General features: G+C 43.8%; 2 protein-coding genes across 3 annotated transcripts in view; both read right to left on the bottom strand.

Moving 5' to 3' along the window:
- The window catches only part of DVL3 (dishevelled segment polarity protein 3), a 324,867-nt gene that overhangs the window by 73,790 nt on the left and 228,493 nt on the right, over nucleotides 1–22,584 (bottom strand). The gene's annotated exons all lie outside the window — the stretch shown is intronic.
- Nucleotides 1,659–10,275, bottom strand: LOC126012068 (5-hydroxytryptamine receptor 3E-like). Of its 2 annotated transcripts, XM_049775867.1 has the most exons (9): nucleotides 10,209–10,275; nucleotides 8,580–8,746; nucleotides 6,416–6,460; nucleotides 5,709–5,818; nucleotides 5,375–5,544; nucleotides 4,520–4,680; nucleotides 3,824–4,028; nucleotides 3,453–3,668; nucleotides 1,659–1,888 (listed from the first exon to the last, which is right to left on the bottom strand). In XM_049775867.1, exons 1-9 carry the CDS (start codon nucleotides 10,273–10,275, stop codon nucleotides 1,659–1,661), a joined length of 1,371 nt encoding a protein of 456 aa, XP_049631824.1. The 2 variants fall into 2 exon arrangements, with proteins under 2 accessions (XP_049631824.1, XP_049631825.1); XM_049775868.1 differs by lacking the exon at nucleotides 6,416–6,460.

The raw sequence follows: 22,584 nt of genomic DNA, 5'->3' as shown, positions 1-22,584 counted from the left end.
CATAAGTGCTACCAAAGATGGTTACCATTTTGAGTGCATGGTTCCTGATATTTGGATATACACTGAGTGTATATGCTGGCAGGTATCTTGGCAACGTGCTCACTGCTGGCGGGCCGGATCAGACTCCTCTGCGGGCCGCATGTGGCCCGCGGGCCGTAGTTTGAAGACCCCTGACCTAAAGCTATGTGTATTCATTTTAAAATCAAACTGTGGGCCCGGAGAGATAGCACAGCAGCAGCTGATCCAGTACCAAAGGTGGTTGGTTCGAATCCCAGTGTTCCATATGGTCCCCCGTGCCTGCCAGGAGCTATTTCTGAGCAGACAGCCAGGAGTAAACCCTGAGCAACGCCGGGTGTGGCCCAAAAACAAAAAACAAAACAAAACAAAAATCAAACAGTGTACATTGATAGTTCCTGTACTTTGAAAAAAACAAATGTGGGCATTCCTTTCATGATATGACTGGCTCTTTACCCTTTATATACTCCCAACCTGGAGAGTAAATTTGTCTCACGTCTATTGCAGACGTGTGTCCCCATTCAATGTATTTTGTATGGTCTCATTATTTCATATTTCATATTAGTCCATTCTTGTACCTGCTTTCCTTAGTGAAGGAATTCGTCCCCACTAGAGATGCTGAGACGCTAGACGCCTGCAGCAGGGTGGGAAGAGTTTGGATCACACCAGGTGGTGCTCAGGAGTTGCAATTGTTCTCTACACTCAGGAATTACTCCCGGATACCAGGGATCAAACCTGAGTTAGCCTTATGCAAAGCAAATGCCCTACCTGTTGGTAGAGGCCTTGGATTGGTCCTCATATTGCCTTCTAATTAGATGTCTCTCGATTGGTTCCTTTGGTTTTATACGTTAAAAAGATGTTTCCCTATTGCCTCTTCATCTGGCTTTTATCCCTTCCCCTTAGGGGGTGGGCTTTGTTTTTCCTAATATAGGCTGCTTTGGAGGCCTGGAGGGGAAGCTGCCATCTTGGTTTGTTGTACCATGTGGTGTAGTGACTGGCTTGTGGGTGAACAGCTTGTGGTGTGAGTTTCTGACCTGCTATTCCTTCTCAACTGTGTATGGATTATTTCCTGCATCAGAATTGCTGCTGGACCTGTGTCTCTTGTCCTACCTAGATTGATGGCATGGGGATCCCTCTCCCTCTCTGGGGATTGTGGGAAACACCGCCAACGATTTCACACCTACCCATTGTACTATCACTCCAATCCTTAGCACTTTCCTTCCAATATCAATATTTATCACAAGTAGAGGATGCACAGGTTATATTTAAACACTACCAGATCTAAATAGATATATTTCTACACCATAACGTGACTAGGGATCTTTGCGAAATGATTTATTGATCAAGGTACTGTGAAGAGGAGATGGAACTGCTGTGTAGAAGACTTACAACTTAGAAGCTCAGGAGTTAGGAGTTTAGGAGCTTAGAACTGCATGGGAAGAAAGCCAAGTGAATGCAGGAACAAGATGGGGTATTTGAAACTGGGTTGAAACTGATCAGCCAGACCTTGGCTGAAAAGCAAGGAATGTAGTTATCTTTGGGGACATGGAATTTGATACCCAGCAAGAGTAAAAAAATGATTGTCCCCTGGAGTTTATAAATAGTTTTCCATGGGGGTAATCAGGAGTAGAAATCCCTCATGTCTAGGTGTTCCATAGGACAATGACTGTGATGATGGAGGTGACCAAGAAGATCAAGTAGAGGCGGAAAAGCAGTGTGTCCATCATGTGGCTAAATAGCACCCACAGATCAACCAGATGTCTTTCCTGAGACTCATCTTTCTGCTTGGCTTTGGCTGGCTCAGGACACCTGTTCAGCTCTGCCTCTCTGGGCCCAGCTTCTTTTCTCACCAACTCTATGGGCTCCTTTACTCCTGCAGAGACAAAGGCTGAGTCAAGGGTGCCGAGGAATAGGGTGCCTAGGGATCTAAAAACACAATGCAGAAAATCCTTATGCATGCTAATCTTCATTGCAGCACAATTCACAAGAGCCAGATACTGGAAACTACCAACTACCATCTCAGGAACAGATGAGTGGATTAAGAAACTGATACATTGGGGGCCGGGCGGTGGCGCTGGAGGTAAGGTGCCTGCCTTGCCTGCACTAGCCTAGGACGGACCACGGTTCGATCCCCCGGCGTCCCATATGGTCCCCCAAGAAGCCAGGAGCAACTTCTGAGCGCATAGCCAGGAGTAACCCCTGAGTGTCACAGGGTGTGGCCCAAAAAAAAAAAAAAAAAAAAAAAAAAGAAACTGATACATTTACACAATGGAATACTACGCAGCTGTTAGGAAAAGTGAAGTCATGAAATTGCTTATACATGGATGGATATAGAAAACATTATGCTGAGTAAAATGAGTCAAAGGGAGAGGGATAGACATACAATTATTTCACTGATTTGTGGGCTATAAAAAGATAGTTTGGGAGGGGCTGGTGAGGTGGCGCTAGAGGTAAGGTGTCTGCCTTGCAAGCGCTAGCCAAGGAAGACTGCGGTCCCTTGCATCCCTTATGGTCCCCCCAAGCCAGGGGCAATTTCTGGGCGCTTAGCCAGGAGTAACCCCTGAGCATCAAATGGGTGTGGCTTCAAAAACAAACAAACAAAAAAGATAGTATGGGGGGCCGGAGAGATAGCATGAAGCTAAGGCATTTGCCTTGCATGCAGAAGGATGGTAATTCTAGTCCCGGCATCCCATATGGTTCCCCAAGCCTGCCAGGAGTGATTTCTGAGCTTAGAGCCAGGAGGAACCCCTGAGCGCTGCCAGGTGTGATCCAAAAACCAAAAAAAAAAAATAGTATGGTAATATTAGCTAATGACAATAGAAACAGGGATCAGGAGGACCAGTTCATGGAGGGAGTTGCCACAAATAGTGGGGGAGTGAAGTTAAAGCAGAGAAGAGGCCACTATGGCAATGATAGTTGGAAATGATCAGTATGAGAGAGAGAAAGTTATATATATATATATTATATATATATATATATAGAGAGAGAGAGAGAGAGAGAGAATGGAGAAATAGAAGAAAAATGTCTGCATGGAGGCAGGCAGGGATGATGGTGGGAGGGAAACTGGGGACATTGGTGGCAGGAAATGTGCACTGGTGAAGAGTGTTGGAACATTGTATAGCTGAAACTCAATCATAAATAACTTTCTAACTGTATCTCATGGTGATTCCATACAAATTAAAGGTGTATGGATTGAAGCAATAGCACAACGGGTAGGGTGTTTGCCTTGCATGAGGCCGACCTAGGTTTAATTCATGAATCCGATGTGGTCCCCTGAACTTGCCAAGAGTAATTTCTGAGCACTGAGCCAGAAGCTCACGAAATCCATCTCAGGGTGTTACTGCTACCTTCCAGGGGCCAGAGAGGTCAAAAAAGTAAAGATGTTAGAAGAAAAAAAAAAAAAAGATGTTAGAAGAAACTGTTGGACCCCAACTTACCAGGAAGGTGAGTGGAAGAATGACCCAAGCTCCTGTTTCCCTTCTGGGGTACAGTGGGGCAGCCTTTCCAGGGACTAGTGCAGTAGAGGAGCAGAGAGTGGAGCCACAGAGGCATAGGTGGGGGCTGAGTATTGGCCAGATGCAGTAGGTAGGTGATGAAGATGGTCTCCAGCAGACTGACCACCATAAGGGACAGACATAAGGAAAAGTAGACACCTGGTGAAGAACAGAGAGGCCTGGTAAGGGCCAGAGAAACCACCCAGGCTTTTTCTCCTCTTCCCAGTCTCCTTTCCCCAATATATCTTCTTTCCTAAACTGCTTTAGTGAGTCCTTCCCCCCACTTTTATCTCCAAAGACTGGGGAAGCCATACTAATAAGAGGGGTGCCACTGGTGGGTAGTAAATCGTTCATCATGAGCAAGAAGACGTTGTAGCCCAGCAGAAGGGTGATCTTGAAGGGTGCCCGGTTCCCACTTTCAGCTGGCAGGTAGAAGCTGAGGGCATCAATGGTCACCAGAAAGCTACTGGGCACCAGAAGGTTGAGGATGTAGAGACTGGACCTGCGCCTGATGGCCACCTGGTGAGGAAAAGAGAGGGAAATCAAAGAGGAAGGCTGCTTGAAATAGGAATGACTGTTTCTATCTGTTATTGCCCAAAGATCTGAGACTATAGAGTGTAGATTAATAAGTAAATATGCAATGTGCTGAGGGAGACGTAGATAACCAAGAGTTTTAGAAGTAGTGCATGGACAAGGATTCTGGATTCTGGCAGAAGAGGTGAGACAGCAAAGCACTGAAACAGGGAGCTACCCATTTGTAGAGATTTTATTTATTGTTTGATTATTTTTGGACCACATCCTGCAGTGCTTAGGAGTTACTTCAGGCTCTGTTTTCCTTGTGGATTTGGGGGACCATATGGAATGTCAGGGATCAAATCCTGGGGGCTGAATATGCAAGGCAAGTCCTCTACCTGCTGTACTATTGCTCTGGCCCTATCATTTGTTAGAGATTTTAAGTAAGGTTAGAAGCTAGAAAGGAAGGGAAAAAAAGCAAGGGTCTTTGAGCTCACGTAGAACATGATCTGGTCATACAGGCTGCTGCCCACAGTCATCTTCGGGGTGGCCTTGCTGATGCCCAGAAGCTCCCACTCTCCGTTAGTCTGAACAATTTCCTGGGATATATCTTCTATTTCCCACACTTCTTTCTCCATGCCCAGCAACATGTAGTCCACTGAAAGGAAGACCCAACTAATTTCCCAAGGCTACTGTTTCTTATTGAATTATATGAATTCACTCAGCTGCATTCTCTTAGTTAAGCTATTTATCCATGCAACTTAGAGAACCTTCCCTATGGCAGGAACTTTGCTAGGAGTTGGGGATGGGACTGAACAAGATAGACTCAGGTACTGCCATTAGGCAAAATATTTAAGCCTCCGAAATTTCTTCTTTGCTCTAATTTGGTCACCATTTACCCATACTTTCCTTATTTTATTTTTGGTATATGGGACACATCCAACATTGCTCAGGGGTTATTCCTGGCTCTGCACTCAAAAATTACTCCTGGTAGGCTCAAGGGACATATGGGTACCGGAGATGAAACCCTGATCAGTCACGTGCAATGCAAATGCCTTACCTGTTATGTTCTTGCTCCAGCCCCATTATACTTTTAAAATTTAAGTTAAAACTTTTTTTAACTTTTTGTTTTGTTTTGGGGTCACACCTACAGATGCTTAGGGTTTACTCCTGGCTCTGCACTCAGGGATCACTACTGGCAGAGCTCAGGAGACCATATAATGTGTGTAAGGTAAACAACACCCTATCCACGGTACTATTGCTTTAGTCCCTTTTCACATTCGTTTCCTACTTATTAATTGATTATTCTTTCCTACTTTCACTCTCACCACTTAGACTCTACTGACACTCACCTGTGTAGAGGAAAGAGCTGAAGGTGAGGGTGCAGTTCTGCTGGTCAAAGGGGAAGTAGAAGATGTCCAGATTACAGATACTGGTTACCTTCATGGGTTTCTTATACCTGATGCGGCCTTCATTACTTATGTATGCTATGAGGCCTTTGGGGGTCTTATCTACATCCATGCTGTAGGATAGAGTGGAAGGGAGGTGCCATGAATTAATTTTTTATCTCTTTACCATTTATCAGTCTTTAAGACCCCATATATTGGTCCCAGTGCAAGGCGGTGAACTCTACTGATACCAGGAGATGGGACTCTCCTCTGGCCTTCCCCAACTCTTAATACGCACAACTCCACGATGAAGATGTCTGGGAGCCATAGATTCTTGGTTGTTACACTGATCTTCGTGATACCCTCACATTCCTCTGGATTCCATCTGATAAATGGGTTATCCCAGACCTAGAACCCAGGTAAAGGAGAAGTGAGAATCTAATATGAATTGGATTTTTTCCTTGACTTTTGATTTTCTTTGGAAAAGAAAAAAAGCCCCAAAATACAGTTAGTTTGGGATATATTCAAATATGTATTCCTGCTTTTTTTTTTGTTTGTTTTGTTTTTTGGGCCACACCCTGTGACGCTCAGGGGTTACTCCTGGCTATGCACTCAGAAGTTGCTCCTGGCTTCTTGGGGGACCATATGGGACGCCGGGGGATCGAACCGCGGTCCGTCCTAGGCTAGCGCAGGCAAGGCAGGCACCTTACCTCCAGCGCCACCGCCCGGCCCCTCCTGCTTTTATCATAATATTCATAATTCATTGGCACAAAGTTTGATTTTTTAAATTAAATGAGGTTTCTTAACTGTGCTTTTGACTTACTATATATTTTATTGTTTTTCTATATAATTTTGGAAAAGAGTGTTAAAAAAACGTGAATGTAGATTTCTCACTCATGCGTTTTCAAGCCATGTTTTAAATACATGACAGGTCATTCTTATTATCCTTTATTTAGAACCCTTTCTGATGACAAATGAAAAGAGAATGAATAGTGTTGTCCTTACCATTTCCAGCCACAGGAATGATGACAGGAGCTGTAGCTGTTCATCCTGTCAAAAGAATTTCCTGTTTAGAAAATGTTGCTGGTAAGAAGTTTGTCCATCTTTTAAATCCCCTTTCGTGTGTGTGTGTGTGTGTGTGTGTGTGTGTGTGTGTGTGTCTGTGTGTGTGTATGTGTGTGTGCGCTGCATTAAATGCAATTAATGCGTGTGTGCGCATTTATGTGCTTCGAGTAACGTGCAACAGTGCTCATATGGCTATGTGCTCAGGAATAACTCCTGGCAGGCCTGGGGAAACCATTGGGGGTACCAGTGTTCAAACCTGGGTCAGCCATATGCAAGGTAAGTGCCTTGCATTATCTACTGTATTATGATATCTACTTTTCTGGCCCCCAATTCCCCTTGTTTGTTTGCCAAACCCTGAGGCACATAAAAGTGATGCTGTGATTAAGGTACCACAAGGTACATGAAAATGGTTCTGTGATTATTATCAATACCAGGGGTAGCGAAAACACGGCTCCCAGCCAAAATGAATGCGGCTCTTTGCCTCTTATCATTATTTTGTATACTGTGGCTCTTTGTCAAGTTTGGATTTCGTTCTGCTGCTTCTGAGGAGAGACCTCTGAGGAGAGATCTCCGAGAGCGCAGTCCCGCCCCCAGGCTGCGTCATCCCGTTTCTCCTCCCTCGGAAACAACTGCATGGGCCAGCGAGCGGGGAACCCAGGTGTCACATGTTGGGTCACATCTGGCCGTTAGTTCTGAGTGTGGAGGACGCAGCATACCCTCACCATCAGGATTTTGACCCTCACTCAAAATGGCAAAATTCAATATATGTTTAATAGATTATTGTTAAAATTAGATGCTTTTGTGTGAGTGTTTGTTTGGCAGGTCACTACGTGATTTGGCTCTCTGACTCTCACAGTTTAAAATTTTGGCTCTTTGGGCCCGGAGAAATAGCACAGAGGCGTTTGCCTTGCAAGCAGCCGATCCAGGACCTAAGGTGGTTGGTTCGAATCCTGGTGTCCCATATGGTCCCCCGTGCCTGCCAGGAGCTATTTCTGAGCAGACAGCCAGGAGTAACCCCTGAGCACCGCCGGGTGTGGCCCCAAATCAAAACAAAACAAAACAAAAATTTTGGCTCTTTGTGTCGAACTTGTTTGCCACCCCTGCTATAGGCCAAGCACAAGATCCTGGTGGAAACCAATGTGGTTGCCAACATTGGAGTGTTCACTGCAGGGATGAATTTGAGTAGGGATTCTCCTCACTTGGTGTATCTTAGAAGGTTCTGAAGGAGTTTAGTTGGACTGGATAGATAATACAAGGTTAAGGCACTTGCCTTACACACAGCCAAACTCAATTTAACACTCCGCACTACATTTGATTTTCTGAGTCCTGCTAGCCAGACATGATTCCTAACTATAGAGTCAGTAGTGAGCCCTGAGCATCCTTTGATGTGATCCAAACCCCTCTCCAACAAATATTTATGTCTGGGTCCATCCCATAAGAATCTCTGGGAAGAAAGCTTGGACATTAGTATATAGCCAGGGTAGAAAATTATTAGGTGAAAAGAAAATTTCTTTCTTTCTTTTTTTTTTTTTTTTTTTGTATTTTGGGTCACACCCGGCAGCACTCAGGGATTACTCCTGGCTCTACGCTCAAAAATCGCTCCTGGCAGGCTCGGGGGACCATATGGGATGCCAGGATTCAAACCACCGATCTTCTGCATGCAAGGCAAACACCCCCACCTCTATGCTATCTCTCCGGCCCCAGGAAAGAATTTCTCTTTCATGTAGTGTTGTATCTCATCACGCTGAATGAGACAGTTTTTGTTTTTCTTTTTCTTTTCTTTTTTTTTTTTTTTTTTTGTGGGGGAGGGCACCCAGCTGTGCTCAGGGGTTATTCCTAGTGGGGCTCAGAATAATATGGGAACCATATGAAGTACAAGTGATAGAATCTGGGTCAGCTGTGTACAACCTTACTTGCTGTCCTATCTCTCTTGGTTCCTGAATAGGACAGAGTTTCTTTGAGAACAAATGCCATAGAACAAAGATGAAGGAAGTTGTAAAATGATCAAGAACTTGGGGAGTGAGAGGTCAGGGATGACCTTGTTATAGGGGCTGAGATAAAATAAAGTGTACAAAAAGGAGCCAAAGGGTCTCCTGACACTCACCACATCAAGGATGGCAGACATGGTGAAGGAGAGGTTGACTTGGGTGGGGACACGCCAGTTGGTGACTGGGCGAAAGGCCTTCCTGGCAAACACTGAATCCAGATGAGTTGGATACATTCCATGTTCACCAAACCCTGAGCAATTGATGGTGAAAGTACTGCCTCCCCCTGGAGCAGACAGAGAATGTGTTAGATGGGGGGGGGGGGGCTTGCATTTCCTACTAGAGAGTGATAACCAGGCAAAAACTTAGGGAGTAACCCATGATGATAACATCAGTTAACATTTATTGGGTAAAAGCTATGTGTCTAAGCCCTTTTTACTCCCCCCAAGACCATCAGGTAGAAACCATTGTAAGCTCATGTAGCAAGTGAGTTAACTGGAACATAAGAGAGGAAGTCAGTTCTCAAGGTCCAACAGATTACAAGGAAAAAACCTGGATTTAATCAGTTTGTCTGATGCTTCGGTAGGTTATACCCAGCAATGATTTGGAGAAGGGGAGAGAAGGATCCCCAAGAGTGGTGCAGATACTTTGAGCTTCCTGTTTAGATCAGGGAAGGCAAATGATGAACACTAAGGCAGTCATGGGAGAGGGCTTTCATTCTGTTTTGGTCTCTGCCTTCATGCAAAGCACACCCAAATCTTTATGCAAACATAGCCTGAGAGAATGATAGCCATTAGGTAGAATTACCTCCTAGAGGCCCCGGAAAGAGTACATCCTTTTATTCTGAACTGCCCAAACCATCTGCCTCACCTCCTCATCATGTGTTGCTGTTTATCCTGTATTAGCAATCCTTGGTGTCCCTTATGGTTCCCTGAGCTCTACTAGTAGTAGTACCTGAACACAGAGCCTGGAATAAGTCCTGAACATTGCCATGTATGATCCAAAAATCTAACCCCCTCAAAAAAAAATATTGGAGGAGAGATAATACAATGGGTAGGACACTTACTTTGCACTCAGCTAACCTGTATTTAACCCCTTGTACCGTATATAGTCCCATAAGCTCTTTTGAGTGCAGATTAGGAGTAAACCCTGAGCACAGCGACATATGGTCCCCATATAAGAACATTAACTACATAAAAGAACCCTTTATGTTTGCAAAGACACAGTGCTCTCCAGACAAAAGAATGTGCTGGGGATTCTGTCTCCTACTGATTGGATCAGGTACTCAATGGGTGCCCCTTTCTTGTCTCTAAAGCCTCCTCTGGTTTGGTCCTGTATCTCACTTCCAAATGTCATGGACAGCCTATAGAACAGAGAGGACATTTATTCACACCTGTCAAATGACAGGCACCAATGTATTTTTTTTGGGGGGTTGAGGGGTGGATGGGGACCACCTGACTGTACTCTAGGCTTACTCCTGGCTCTGTGCTTAGAGATCACTCCGTTTAGGGGAGCATCTGGGGAGCCAGGCATTGAACCCAGGCCAGTCACATACAATACAAGTGCTTGACTCCACCTTGATTTTTTTTATCTTTTAAGGTGTAAAATTTGCCATAATTTAGACATATGGTAACATAATTATAAAATAGCAATGCCCATTCATCTGTCAAAGTGGAGAGTTGGGAGTAGTTTCTGGTGTTCACCAGAGATGGTTCCTGCTCCTTTTCTTGTTGTTGCCCCTTCCTTACCTTGAAGCAGAAGACCAAGAAGAAGGAAGAAGGAGAATCTCTTGCTATGGATCCAGCTGCTTTCCATCTGCTTCATGGCTGCTCACTGAATGAGTATCAGGCCCTTTACCCCCCAGATTAAAGAAATATAGGTCACACCCAGTACTCAACTTTGAATACCACAATGTTGGTTGGTTGGTTACTGCTTCTGTGATTCTCTGGAAAGGAGTGGTCTGGTTTTCTTATTTTTGCCCATGTCTGAGATTCAGCTTGCTTTTAAAAAGCATTCTCTCTTTAATAAAAATGGTTGTGTTTTCTTTTTCTCTTTTAATTATATTTATTATGATCATGATTTACCAAGTTGTTCATACTACAGTTGTTTCAGGCATTTAAATTTCCAACACCCAATCCCATCACTAGTGTGAGCAACCCTCTACCATATCCTCAGTTTCTCACCCACACCAACAGCTTGCACACTAAGCAGACACATATTTACTTAATATTGCTTGTTACCACACAAAGGCAAATGAAATTATGAAACTTTTTTTGGGTCACACCCAGCAGCGCTCAGGGGTTACTCTTGCCTCTACGCTTAGAAATCACTCCTGGCAGGTTCGGAGGATCATATTTGAACCACCGTCCTTCTGCATGCCTTACCTCCATGCTATCTCAACCAGTGACACTCAGAGTTTACTCCTGACTATGTTCTCAGAAATCATTCCTGGCTTGGGGGACCATCTGGGATGCCGAGGGATCGAACCGTGGTCAGGTCTAGGTCAGCCGCGTGCAAGGCAAATGCCATACTGCTGTGCCACCACTCTGGCCCCTTTCTGGGCTTATATATATATAATTTTTTTTGGCCACACCCAGGAGTTACTCCTGGCTATGCACTCAGAAATTGCTCCTTGCTTAGTGTCCCATATGGGACACTGGGACACTGAGAGATTGAACCGAAGTCTGTCCTAGAGTAGCACAGGCAAGGTGCCTTACCCCTTGTGCCACCACTCCGGCCCCTATATATATATTTTTTTTTTTTGGGCCACACCCGTTTGATGCTCAGGGGTTACTCCTGGCTAAGCGCTCAGAAATTGCCCCTGGCTTGGGGGGACCATATGGGATGCCGGGGGATTGAACCACTGTCCTTTCTTGGCTAGCGCTTGCAAGGCAGACACCTTACCTCTAGTGCCACCTCACTGGCCCTGGCCCCTATATTTTTAAGTTAAGAGGATTGAGGGGTGTTTGGACCACAGCTGTGCTTAGGAATAACTCATGGTGGTTCTCAGAGGACCATATGTGGTGTTGGGGATCAAAACCGGGTCAACTTCTTGCAAGACAACACACCTTACCTCTGAACTTTCTCTCTAACCCCATTTCTAATCCAAGCTTAGTCATACAAGTTTAAATAAATTTTGGTTCATAGCAGTCCTTGGTCATGCACAAGCCCAAATTCTCTGTAGTGGCTGTCCTTCAAAAGTGGTGAAATACCATCTGTAGTTGTCAGAAAACCAGTATATGAAATAACCAAGTTTTTTTTCCCTCAAAACTTTTGTAAATACATTATAGTACAGGAAGAACTGTGCCAGCCTCTTTCCCTGACTTTCAGATTTGGCATCTTCCAGCTCCAACTCCTAGGTACACAGAGATGTGTATAGATGAGTTCATCAAACAACAGCATTGCTAGTGGGAGATGAGCCAACCACCTGCGAAGGAGCAGGGTTCTTGAGGTGGCTTATGTGAAGTGGGAAGGAGAGAAGAGCAGCCTCAAGAGCAGGGATGACCCTCTGCCACTTACCTTTTACCCACCTAAGTCACCTGGGGAAGTGCCTGGGGACATCTAGGACTGAGGAGAATCTCCTCTGAGCACTCGCATGGTGCATGACACCTGTCATCTTACCAGCCCCACTCAGTGATCATCAAACTGTACTTGAGTTCCACTTGTTCTGCATGGTGTGGGAAATGGTCCTTGCCAACCGATTTCTCAGTGATCCTTCTAACCTAGCTGCAGAGAGAATTTTCTCTTTGCAGGAAAGAAGTCAGTCTGAAATCTTACCCAGGATTTTGGGGTTCAATGCCTTTTCTCATAGAAAAGAATTTCAGGGGGAGAAATAGTGAAACAAAACAAGTGTGGGGCCGGTGAAGTGGTGCTAGAGGTAAGGTGTCTGCCTTGCAAGCGCTAGCCAAGGAAGGACAGTGGTTCGATCCCCCGGCGTCCCATATGGTCCCCCCAAGCCAGGGGCAATTTCTGAGTGCTTAGCCAGAAGTAACCCCTGAGCATCAAATGGGTGTGGCCCTAAAAACCAAAAATAAATAAATAAATAAAAGTGTACTCAGAATATAAAGGGAGGGAAGGAGAGAGGGAGATAAAGATATATGATCAGGCTGGAGAGATAGTACAGTGGGTAGGGGCTGTACTTGCATGTGGCTGATCCAGGTCCAGTCTCTGGCACCCTATATAGTTGCCCCATGCCCTCCAGGAGTAATTCCTAAGTGCAGAGTCAGGAGTATTCCCTGAGTATCACACTTGGTGTGGCCCAAAATCAAACAAAACAAAACTAGATGTCTGTTTAAGAGAGAACACAGGCTTTTCCAGAGTGGATATCAGACACGCATTACAAATTGGGATGTGCGGACCACTTCCCCAGAGTGAAGAAATACACTCTAAAGTAAGAAAATATGCAGGGCAGGCAGATGCAGACCAAGGACACATCTTTTTCTTTTCTAAGTTAGTTTATATATAGTTTTCCCAAATCGCTCTCCACTTCAGTCTATTGCTAGGGTGGTTGCCAAGGGGAAGGGCCTAGAGTTGTTAATTTTTGTTGTTGTTTGTTTGTTTTCGGGCCATACCCAAAAGGAGTTACTCTTGACTATGTGCTCAGAAATCGCTCCTGGCTTGGGGGACCATAGAGAACGCTGGGGATCAAACTGAGATCCATCCTAGGTTGGCTGCGTGCAAGGCAATGCCCTACCGATGCTCCACCACTCCAGCCTCTGTTGATGGTTTCTTTTTTTTTTTTTTTGGTTTTTGGGCCACACCCGGTAACGCTCAGGGGTTACTCCTGGCTATGTGCTCAGAAGTCGCTCCTGGCTTGGGGGACCATATGGGACGCCGGGGGATCGAACCGCGGTCCGTCCTAGGCTAGCGCAGGCAAGGCAGGCACCTTACCTCTAGCGCCACCGCCCGGCCCCTGTTGATGGTTTCTTGATGTTTTTACTTGACCTTTGTTCCATTGGTAGAGACTCTCCTCCCAGGGAGTCATCATCTCTCCTCTCAGGAAGTCTCCTTGCACCTGGAATTCTACATCTCAATGGTTTTCTGGGCTCCTGAGATTGGTCTTTTTTTTTTTTTTTTTTTCCTCAAAGGCCTTTCATACCTTTCAGCTGGTTTAGGTTGTAGGCAATGTTTTCCCAGTATACATTACCAGTCTCCCCCTACCTTCCTGCAGTAGCAAGAGACTACTCCAACTTGATGACACAAGTCTATTTGAACAACAAAAGTAGTACACCTATGCAGAACAAGTAAATTCTGGCTCTACTATGCACCCTGGAACTGACAAATGAAAACCCCTCAGTAGCTGTGAAGATGTTTGCTAAACTGTAGTCACTGGGTGACTTATGACCATAACCTTAGTTATTGCCAGGCCAGCCACACTGTGATACAATATCAATTGCCAGAAATCATCAGAGTAATCTTGATCCAGAGCCCAGACAGGCAGACTCCAGAGCAACAACAGTTGCAGGACAAGTGATCATTGATCCATATAGATCCTCAAGCTTGGAGTCAAAGGCACTACTGGATCTGGAGAGTAGAAGCTCCAAATCAGTGAGTTCTCAGACCTACACTCCTAGATAGTAAGTAAAACCAGGATAATGGCGGGAGAAAAAAAACGGAAAGAAGAAACTCAAATGCATCAGCAGATGGAGACAAATATCCAGGAATGCCCTAATTTATACTAGAACTTGGTAAACTGCCCTTGAAGGACATTAATACAAAGATCCTTATGATGTTTAAAGAAATGGAAAAATCAGTGGAAAGTTACTTCAACAAGTTTGAAGAATATTTGTTGGGAAAAATGAAATAATTCATTCAAATAGATATCAAGGAGCTAAAGAAGACACTTGCTAAGTCATATAACTTAGTGGCAGAACTTGGAAGCAATACAGAAGAAGCTGAAATGTGTATCAAGGACACTGAGGACAAGGTGCATGTAAAGAAGAAAACTTATTAAAAAGCAAAAATAAAATGACAAAAGTCTAAGGGATTTATGTAATAACATCAAGAGGAAAAATCTCTGCATCATACCAAAGAGAATATTTGGTGATACTCAGGGGTTACTCCTGGCTTTGCACTCAAGAATTATTTCTGGCAGTGCTCAGGGGACTATATGTGGTGTTATGGATCAAACCTGGGTCAGCTGCAAGCAAGGTAAATGTTTTTACCATGGTACTATCTCCAGCCCCAGTTAAATTTTTATTTTATTTATTTATTTATTTGTTTGTTTGTTTGTTTTTGGGCCACACCCAGCGGTGCTCAGGGGTTACTCCTGGCTATCTGCTCAGGAATAGCTCCTGGAAGGCATGGGGGACCACATGGAACACCGGGATTTAAACCAACCACCTTTGGTCCTGGATCAGCTGCTTGCAAGGCAAACACCGCTGTGCTATCTCTCCAGGCCCCACTCATAGAATATTCTAATATTCCTTCAACATTGTTTTTTTTTGGGGGGGGGTGGGGACACATCTGGTGGCTCTCAGAGGTTACTCCTGGCTCTGTGATCAAAACTAGCTCCTGGCAGGCTTGGGGGACCATATGAGATGCTGGTGATTGAACCCGGGTCAATCCTGGGTCATCTGCATGCAAGGCAAATACCCTACCACTGTGCTATCACTCCAGCCCCCTTTCAGCAGTGTTTATTTCCCACCATCAATGTCTCCAATTTCCTTCTTCTTTTTTATTTTTTTATTTTTATTTTTGTTTGGTTTTTTGGTTTTTGGGCCATACCCGGCGTTGCTCAAGGGTTACTCCTGGCTGTCTGCTCAGAAATAGCTCCTGGCAGGCACGGGGGACCATATGGGACACCGGGATTCGAACCAACCACCTTTGGTTCTGGATCGGCTGCTTGCAAAGCAAATGCCGCTGTGCTATCTCTCCGGGCCCAATTTTCTTCTTTTCTCCTTCACCTCTACTTGCTTCTGTGGCATATACTTTTCTTCTCTTCCCACTACTCTTATTTCATTTTAGACAATGTGGTTTGCAATATTATTATTGAAGAGGTATCATGAATAGCACTTTTCCTCCTTTCAGCACCCAGTTCTTGTCCAGAGCCATCATTTCTAACTATCATTGTCAGAGTGGTCCTTTCTCTGTCCTAGCTGCACCCTTCCCCTTGTGTCAAGCTTCCTACCATGAACCAGTCATCTGACTTCTACTTATATTGTCTTTGAGTATTAATATCACAATATTATTTTTTATTTTTTAATATCCCATACATGAGTATGACCAGTCTATGCCTGTTCTTTTCCCTGCAACTCATTTCATTCATCATGAAAGTCTCCATGTGTATCTAATATTATGACTTCCATTTTTCATAACATCCAGTCTCAATTTTTAATTATTTTATTTTATATTTTATTTTATTTTATTTATTTTATTTTATTTATTTATTTATTTTTTGGGTTTTTGGGCCACACCCGGCACTGCTCAGGGGTTACTCCTGGCTGTCTGCTCAGAAATAGCTCCTGGCAGGCACGCGGGACCATATGGGACACCGGAATTCGAACCAATCACCTTTGGTCCTGGATCAGCTGCTTGCAAGGCAAACGCCACTGTGCTATCTCTCCGGGCCCTATTTTATTTTATTTTATTTTATATTTTATTTTAGGTCATACCCGGCAGAGATCAGGGGTTACTCCTGGCTCTGCGCTCAGAAATCGCTCTTGGCAGGCTCGGGGGACCATATGGGATGCTGAGATTCGAACCACCGTCCTTCTGCATGCAAGGCAAATGCCTTACCTCCATGCTGTCTCTCCGGCCCCAATTTTTAATCATTTTAAACGTGAAGAGAGAAAGAAAATTTCAAGTTCAGCCTAAGGGTTCTGACACTCCCTTTTAGAGCCTGCACTGAAGCCTGGGCTTGCAGTCTCCACAAGAGGGCAGCAGACCTCTTGCTGCTGGGGTTGGACTCTAGTCATATTTCAGGCATTATTATTTTTAATTTATTTAACTTATACCCATTGTCTTCTTGGAGCTGAAGATATAATATAGGAAGTAAGGCACTTTTCTTGTATGCAACATATATTAGCTATGACCATGGTTCGAATTCCAGACACCATATATGGTTCCTTGAGCATGTCCAGGTGTCACTCCTGAGCACAGATCAGGAACAGCCTTTGAGCAGCTCAGGTGTGGTCCAAAAATTAATTAATTAATTAATTAATTAATTAATTAATGAAAGAAAGAAAGAAAAACTAGGGTGCTGGAGATATGTACAGTGGGTGTGTAAATCACTTGTTTTTCATGTGGCTGGCCTGGCATTTTTTTTTTTTATAAACTTTATTGAGTGATTGATTGGTCTTTGGGCCACACCTGGCGGCGCTCAGGGGTTACTCCTGGCTCTGCACTCAGAAATCTCCCCTGACAGGCTGGGGGACCATATGGGATGTCAAAAATTGAACTGGGTCCCTCCTGAATAGTCTGCATACAAGGAAAATGCTCTACCACTGTGCTATTTCTCAGGCCCCTGATTTATATCCTTTCAGCACCCCATATGGTTCTCTGTACCCTGGAGTGAACCCTGAGCCCTGGAGAATGTGCCCCCCCCCAAAAAAAAAAAGAAAGAAAAGATTCCACTGGTGACTCATAACATTTACCTTTGTTATTTAATTAACAAGAATTTAGACCTTACTCAAGACTACTGAACCTCTCTTCTTAAATGCCCCTGTGTATTCTTGGTATATCATGTCAGTGAACTAGGCTGATTCATAACATACAATTATTATATGTTATTATATGAAAGTTTTTTATTATATGTGTTTTGCTTGAATATTTTTATTTTAAAATTTTAATTAAAGCACCATTAATTACATAAGAATCCATAGTTGGGTTTTAGGCATGAAGGGTTTCATTGCCCCTGTACCAATCCCATTACCAGTGTTAACTTCCCTCCACCAATATCCCCAGCTTCCCTCTCACCCCATCAATATTTTTAATTAATTACTATCTTTATTTAAGCACCATAATTACAAACATGTTTGTAGTTGAGTTTTAGTTATATAAAAGGACAACCCCTTCACTAGTGCAACATTCCCACCACCATTGCCCCCATTTCCCTCCTTCCCCAATCCTGCCTGTATTCGAGACAGACATTCTATTTCTCTCATTCACTACCATCATCAAAATTTTTATTTTTAATAATTATGTCTGGGTCAGAGTGCAGAGGTTAAGTGTTTTGCCTTGCATGTGACCCAACCAGGTTTGATCCCTGAAACCATATACAGATTCCAGAGTACCTCAAGGAGTGATCTCGGAGCACTGCAGTATGCGGCCCCAAAACAAAACCAAAAAATTTACGTCTATCTTTATTTTTTTTGTTTTTTTGTCTTTTGGGTCACACTCGGCAACACTCAGGGGTTACTCCTGGCTCTACGCTCAGAAATCGCCCCTGGCAGGCACGGGGGACCATATGGATGCCAGGATTCGAACCACCATCCTTCTGCATGGAAGGCAAACGCCTTACCTCTATGCTATCTCTCCAGTCTCATGTCTATCCTTTTTGTAAAAATTTTTTTGGGGTCTGGAGTGATTATACAGTGTAAAAAAATGTCCATGAGTGGTGAGTTTATCCTAAACGCTGTGTTTCTAACTCTTAGGTGGACAGGACTGATGAAGCAGAGTAGCAGCAGAGAAATAATACCAAGCCAGTCAAAAGATTCACTGGAGTCAGCCTGCTTTTTGCCTCATGGCCTCTCTGCCATGTGATCTCTCTCTGTGCCTGCCCAAAGCCAGAACTGCTCTCTCTTTATTATCCAGCATCAAATCCACCAGGGTTGGGGAAGGTCCTGTAATCCAGGTGGGTTTTTACGTATTGAAGGAAGAGGCTTCCAGGAAGAAGTCAGGGGAACACCTTTGTTTAGGACTTCAGCTAGGTTCACCTTACATGTACAGAAAGCAGGATACTTGCCTTGCACATAAATGACCAGGGTCCTCTGCATTCTATATAATCCCCAATATATATATATATATATATATATATATATATATATATATATATATATATATATATATATATATATATATATATATATATATATAATCCCCCTATATAGTCTCCAAAATCCACCAGTAATGATTCCTGAAAACAGAATCAGAAATAAGCACTACTGGTGTGGCCCAACAACTTTTTTGTGGAACCATAGAGATAATACAGTAGTTAAGGTGCTTGCCTGGCATGGGAGCCAATCTGGGTTCAATTCCCAGGACCCTATATGGTCTCCTGAGCCCCCACAAGTAATTCCTGACTGCAGAGCTGAGAGTAAGCCCTAAATACCATCAGATGTAGCCTAAAAGTCAAGAAACAAAAATTAACAAAAATTTTAATGAGACCTAGAAAAACAAACAAAAACAATACCTGGAACTATACACACATTTTTTTTTTCTATAAAGGCAAAATTAAGGCACCAGCTGATTCAAGAGTAGAGAGCCCTGTCCAATTAATAAATGGTGTCTTTTCACTGTGACCTCACATTTAGGAGGGTTGAGAATGTTTCTGGGGACTTTCTTATTAGGGCACTAATATCATTCATGTAGATTTCATTTCCTGTCTTTGGAGGGGTTCTGCCCTCAATCCGATCACAGTGGGTGTTTGTCTCAACATGGGAATCTCAGGTACCCTGTCTGTGAACCTCTAATGAGTATGTTTATTAGTTGCAGTACTTTTAGGTCAGGTTTGCTTACTTTTAGGTTCGATTTTGCTTTGACGGTGCTTTTTCTACTTGAATAACTATCAGGAAGATAGGAGGCACATCTGTTTGCCCCGGTTGTATTTTTAGATTCTAATATGGTACATGGGTAGCTTAAACCTGGCTCCCTGCATGCTAAGCATGCAAACTTTGCACTATCTCTTAGTCACTGAAAAAAAATAATTTTATTTATTTGCATAACAATCAGATGTAATAAGAACTATAGTTCCCTTTCACAGAAGAAGTAAATATAGGGCTTTTTAAAGTTTGTTTTTTTTTTTTTAGTATATGTGCTGCCGAAGTGAGCACTAAAGTTTGTTTTTGTTTGTGTTTTTTGGATCACACCCAGTTATACTCAGGGACTACTTCTAGCTCTGTACTCAAGAATCACTCTTGGGCCCGGAGAGATAGCACAATGGCGTTTGCCTTGCAAGCAGCCGATCCAGAACCAAAGGTGGTTGGTTCAAATCCCGGTGTCCCATATGGTCCCCCGTGCCTGCCAGGAGCTATTTCTGAGCAGACAGCCAGGAGTAACCCCTGAGCAACGCCGGGTATGGCCCAACCCCCCCCCCCAAAAAAAAAAAAAAGAAAAAATAATTACTCCTGGGGGCCGGAGAGATAGCATGGAGGTAAGGCATTTGCCTTGCATGCTGAAGGACAGTGGTTCGAATCCCGGCATCCCATATGGTCCCTTGAGCCTGCCAGGAGCGATTTCTGAGCGCAGCCGGTGTGACCCAAAAACCAAGAATCACTCCTGGCCTTGTTTGGGGATCATATAAGATGGAGAGATCAAATTCTGGTCAGTCACATGCAAGGCAAATTTTCTTCCTGCCAACCTTGAGTTAAACAAAGTTTTAACAGGGTAATTAATTTCACCAAAATAGTTCCCATCAGAAAGGTGGAGCTGGGGCTAGACAGATAACTTTTTCCACACAGGACTTGCTCCATTTCACTTTGCTACTGGGTGAACTGTTCCCTGGGTTCCTCAGATGCAGGCAGGCTAATTTCATGATAAGATGGAAATAGTAAATAATAGATGCATATCCTTTTAATGGCAAATTCCTGAAACTTCATTGCTTCAATTAAAGGAATTAAATCATAGCAATGAAATTCTAAGCATTAGGCAAGGAGTTGAGTGAGTTGGCAGTTTGGAAGGGGTAAATTCAGTAATATCAATTTTGTTTATTGTGTTTGTTTTTTTTTTTGGGGGGGGTCACACCCAGCAGCTCTCAGGGGTTCTAACTGGCTCCACACTCAGAAATCGCTCCTGGCAGGCTCTGGGAACCTTATGGGATGCCGGGATATGAACCACTGTCCTTCTGCATGAAAGGCAAATGCCCTACCTCCATGCTATCTCTCCGGCCCCAATAACTAATTTTTAAAGCAATTTATTTATTTATTGGTTGGTTTTTGGGCCACATCTGGTGATGATCAAGGGTTATTCCTGGCTCTGTGCTCAGAAATCACTCCTGGCAAGCTCAGGGGACCATATGGGATGCCAGGAATCTGAACTGGGTTTGTCCCGGGCCGACTGCATGCAAGGCAAATGCCCCACTACTGTGCTAGAATAACTTTTTAAAAAAAGCTTTATTATTTTAAATTTATTTATTTATTTAGGTTTTGGGTCACACCCAGCTCAGGAGTTATACCTTGGGTGACCATATGGAATTTGGGGATTGTCAGCCACAAATGCCCTATTTGCTATGCTATTGCTCTGGTCCCAGGAATAACTCTTCAGAAATAATGCGGGGAGGAGGCTGAGTGATAGTACAGCAGGTAGGGCATTTGCCTAGTTTATGGCCAACCTGGGTTCAATCCCCAGCATCCCATTTGGTCTCCTGAGCATGCCAGGAGTAACTCTGAGTGCAGAGCCAGGAGTAACCCCTGAGCACCCCCAGATGTGGCCAAAACCCCCTCAAAAAAGTGGGCATTTTTTCTATTCAGCTAAGACCTGCAAGCATCAGTTATTTAAATGAGATTATTTGTTTTGTTTTTAGGTCACACACAGTGATGTTCAGGATTTACTCTGTGCTCAGGAATCACTCTGGTGGGACTTGCAGAACCTTGAGCTTCAGGGAATCGAATCAGATCAGCCTTATGCAAGGCAAATGCTCTACTTGCTGTAGGCCCCATAGGTGAGACTAGTTTGATACCAGTAAAGAAGTAGGAACAGCAGGGACCTAGGATGTGGCCATTGATAGAGGCATGAGGCTATGAGTTCAATCTCTGACAACCCCACATGCCAAGTCTTAAACACCAACAAATATACAATGTTTGACACATGACCACCAATTATGTGCAGAAACCACAAATTACTGTGTGATCACTGTACCACCACTAAGTGTTGGTGTCTGGGATAGCACACCAAAGAGAGGAAAGGGGGTGGAGATAAAACAGGAACAGTGACAGAATTTCCAACCAAGATGACATATAAATAAAAACAAAATCCTCTGGGCCTCCCAAGCAATGCTCTGGAGACCTAGGGATTCTAGTAGCTCAGTGTGAGGGCCTGTGGGTGCAGCAAAACTTGGGCCCTTCACAACCTCACTGGCAGTGCTTGTGATCTCTTCAGGCTGGCCCCGGCTGATCGAGGGACTGTAGTGGTGCTGAGAATCAAAACAGAATCAGCCACATGCAAGTCATGTGCCTTAACTGCTGTACAATTTCTCCAGCCCCTGGGAATATGTTTTAATAGGCAAGGAAAAGGAAGATGCCAGGAAGGCAAAAAAAAAAAAAAATCAGAGAAAGGAAGAGATGAGAAGATACACAATAGGAGAAGAAACAATAAAGTGAAAAGGAGCCAACTTCATCTACTTTTATAAACTAGGAATACATTTATTCTCTTCTTTGAAACAGAGTTAAACTTTTGCTCGTAGTTTGTTTAAGTCTTTTATTTTATTTTGGTTTTTGGGCCACATATGGCAGTGCCCAGGGGTTTCTCCTGGCTTTGTGCTCAGAAATTGCTTCTGGAAGGCTCAGAGGACAATATGTATGCTAAGGGTCAAACCCAAGTCAGTCTCATGTCAGCAGTGTGCAGAATAAACCCTATCACTCCAACTCTTGTTTAAGTCTTTTTAGAGGTTAACTAAACAAGAAAATAATCCTGGTTTGCTCTCCACAGAAATTTCTTGGCCACATGCACAATTTTTGTAATAAATACTTCTTTTGTTTGTGTTTAAGCCACAACTGGCTGTGCTCAGGGTTTATTAGTGGTTCTGTACTCAGGGATTACTCCTTGTGGTGATTAGAGGATCATATGTGTACCTGGGTTTAAATTTGGGTTGGTGGGTACAAGGCTGTACTGTCACTCTGGACCCTGTAATAAATTGATTTTTGGGGGGCCATACCTGGTAATAGTTAGGGTTGATATCTGGCTCTGAATTTAGGAATCACTCTTGGCAGACTTGGAAGATCATATGGAGATACTGGAGATTGAACCTGG

The sequence above is a fragment of the Suncus etruscus genome, chromosome 6, assembly GCF_024139225.1.
Source record: "Suncus etruscus isolate mSunEtr1 chromosome 6, mSunEtr1.pri.cur, whole genome shotgun sequence".
Lineage (NCBI taxonomy): Eukaryota > Metazoa > Chordata > Mammalia > Eulipotyphla > Soricidae > Suncus > Suncus etruscus.
This window is presented reverse-complemented; position numbering and strand designations above follow the sequence as displayed.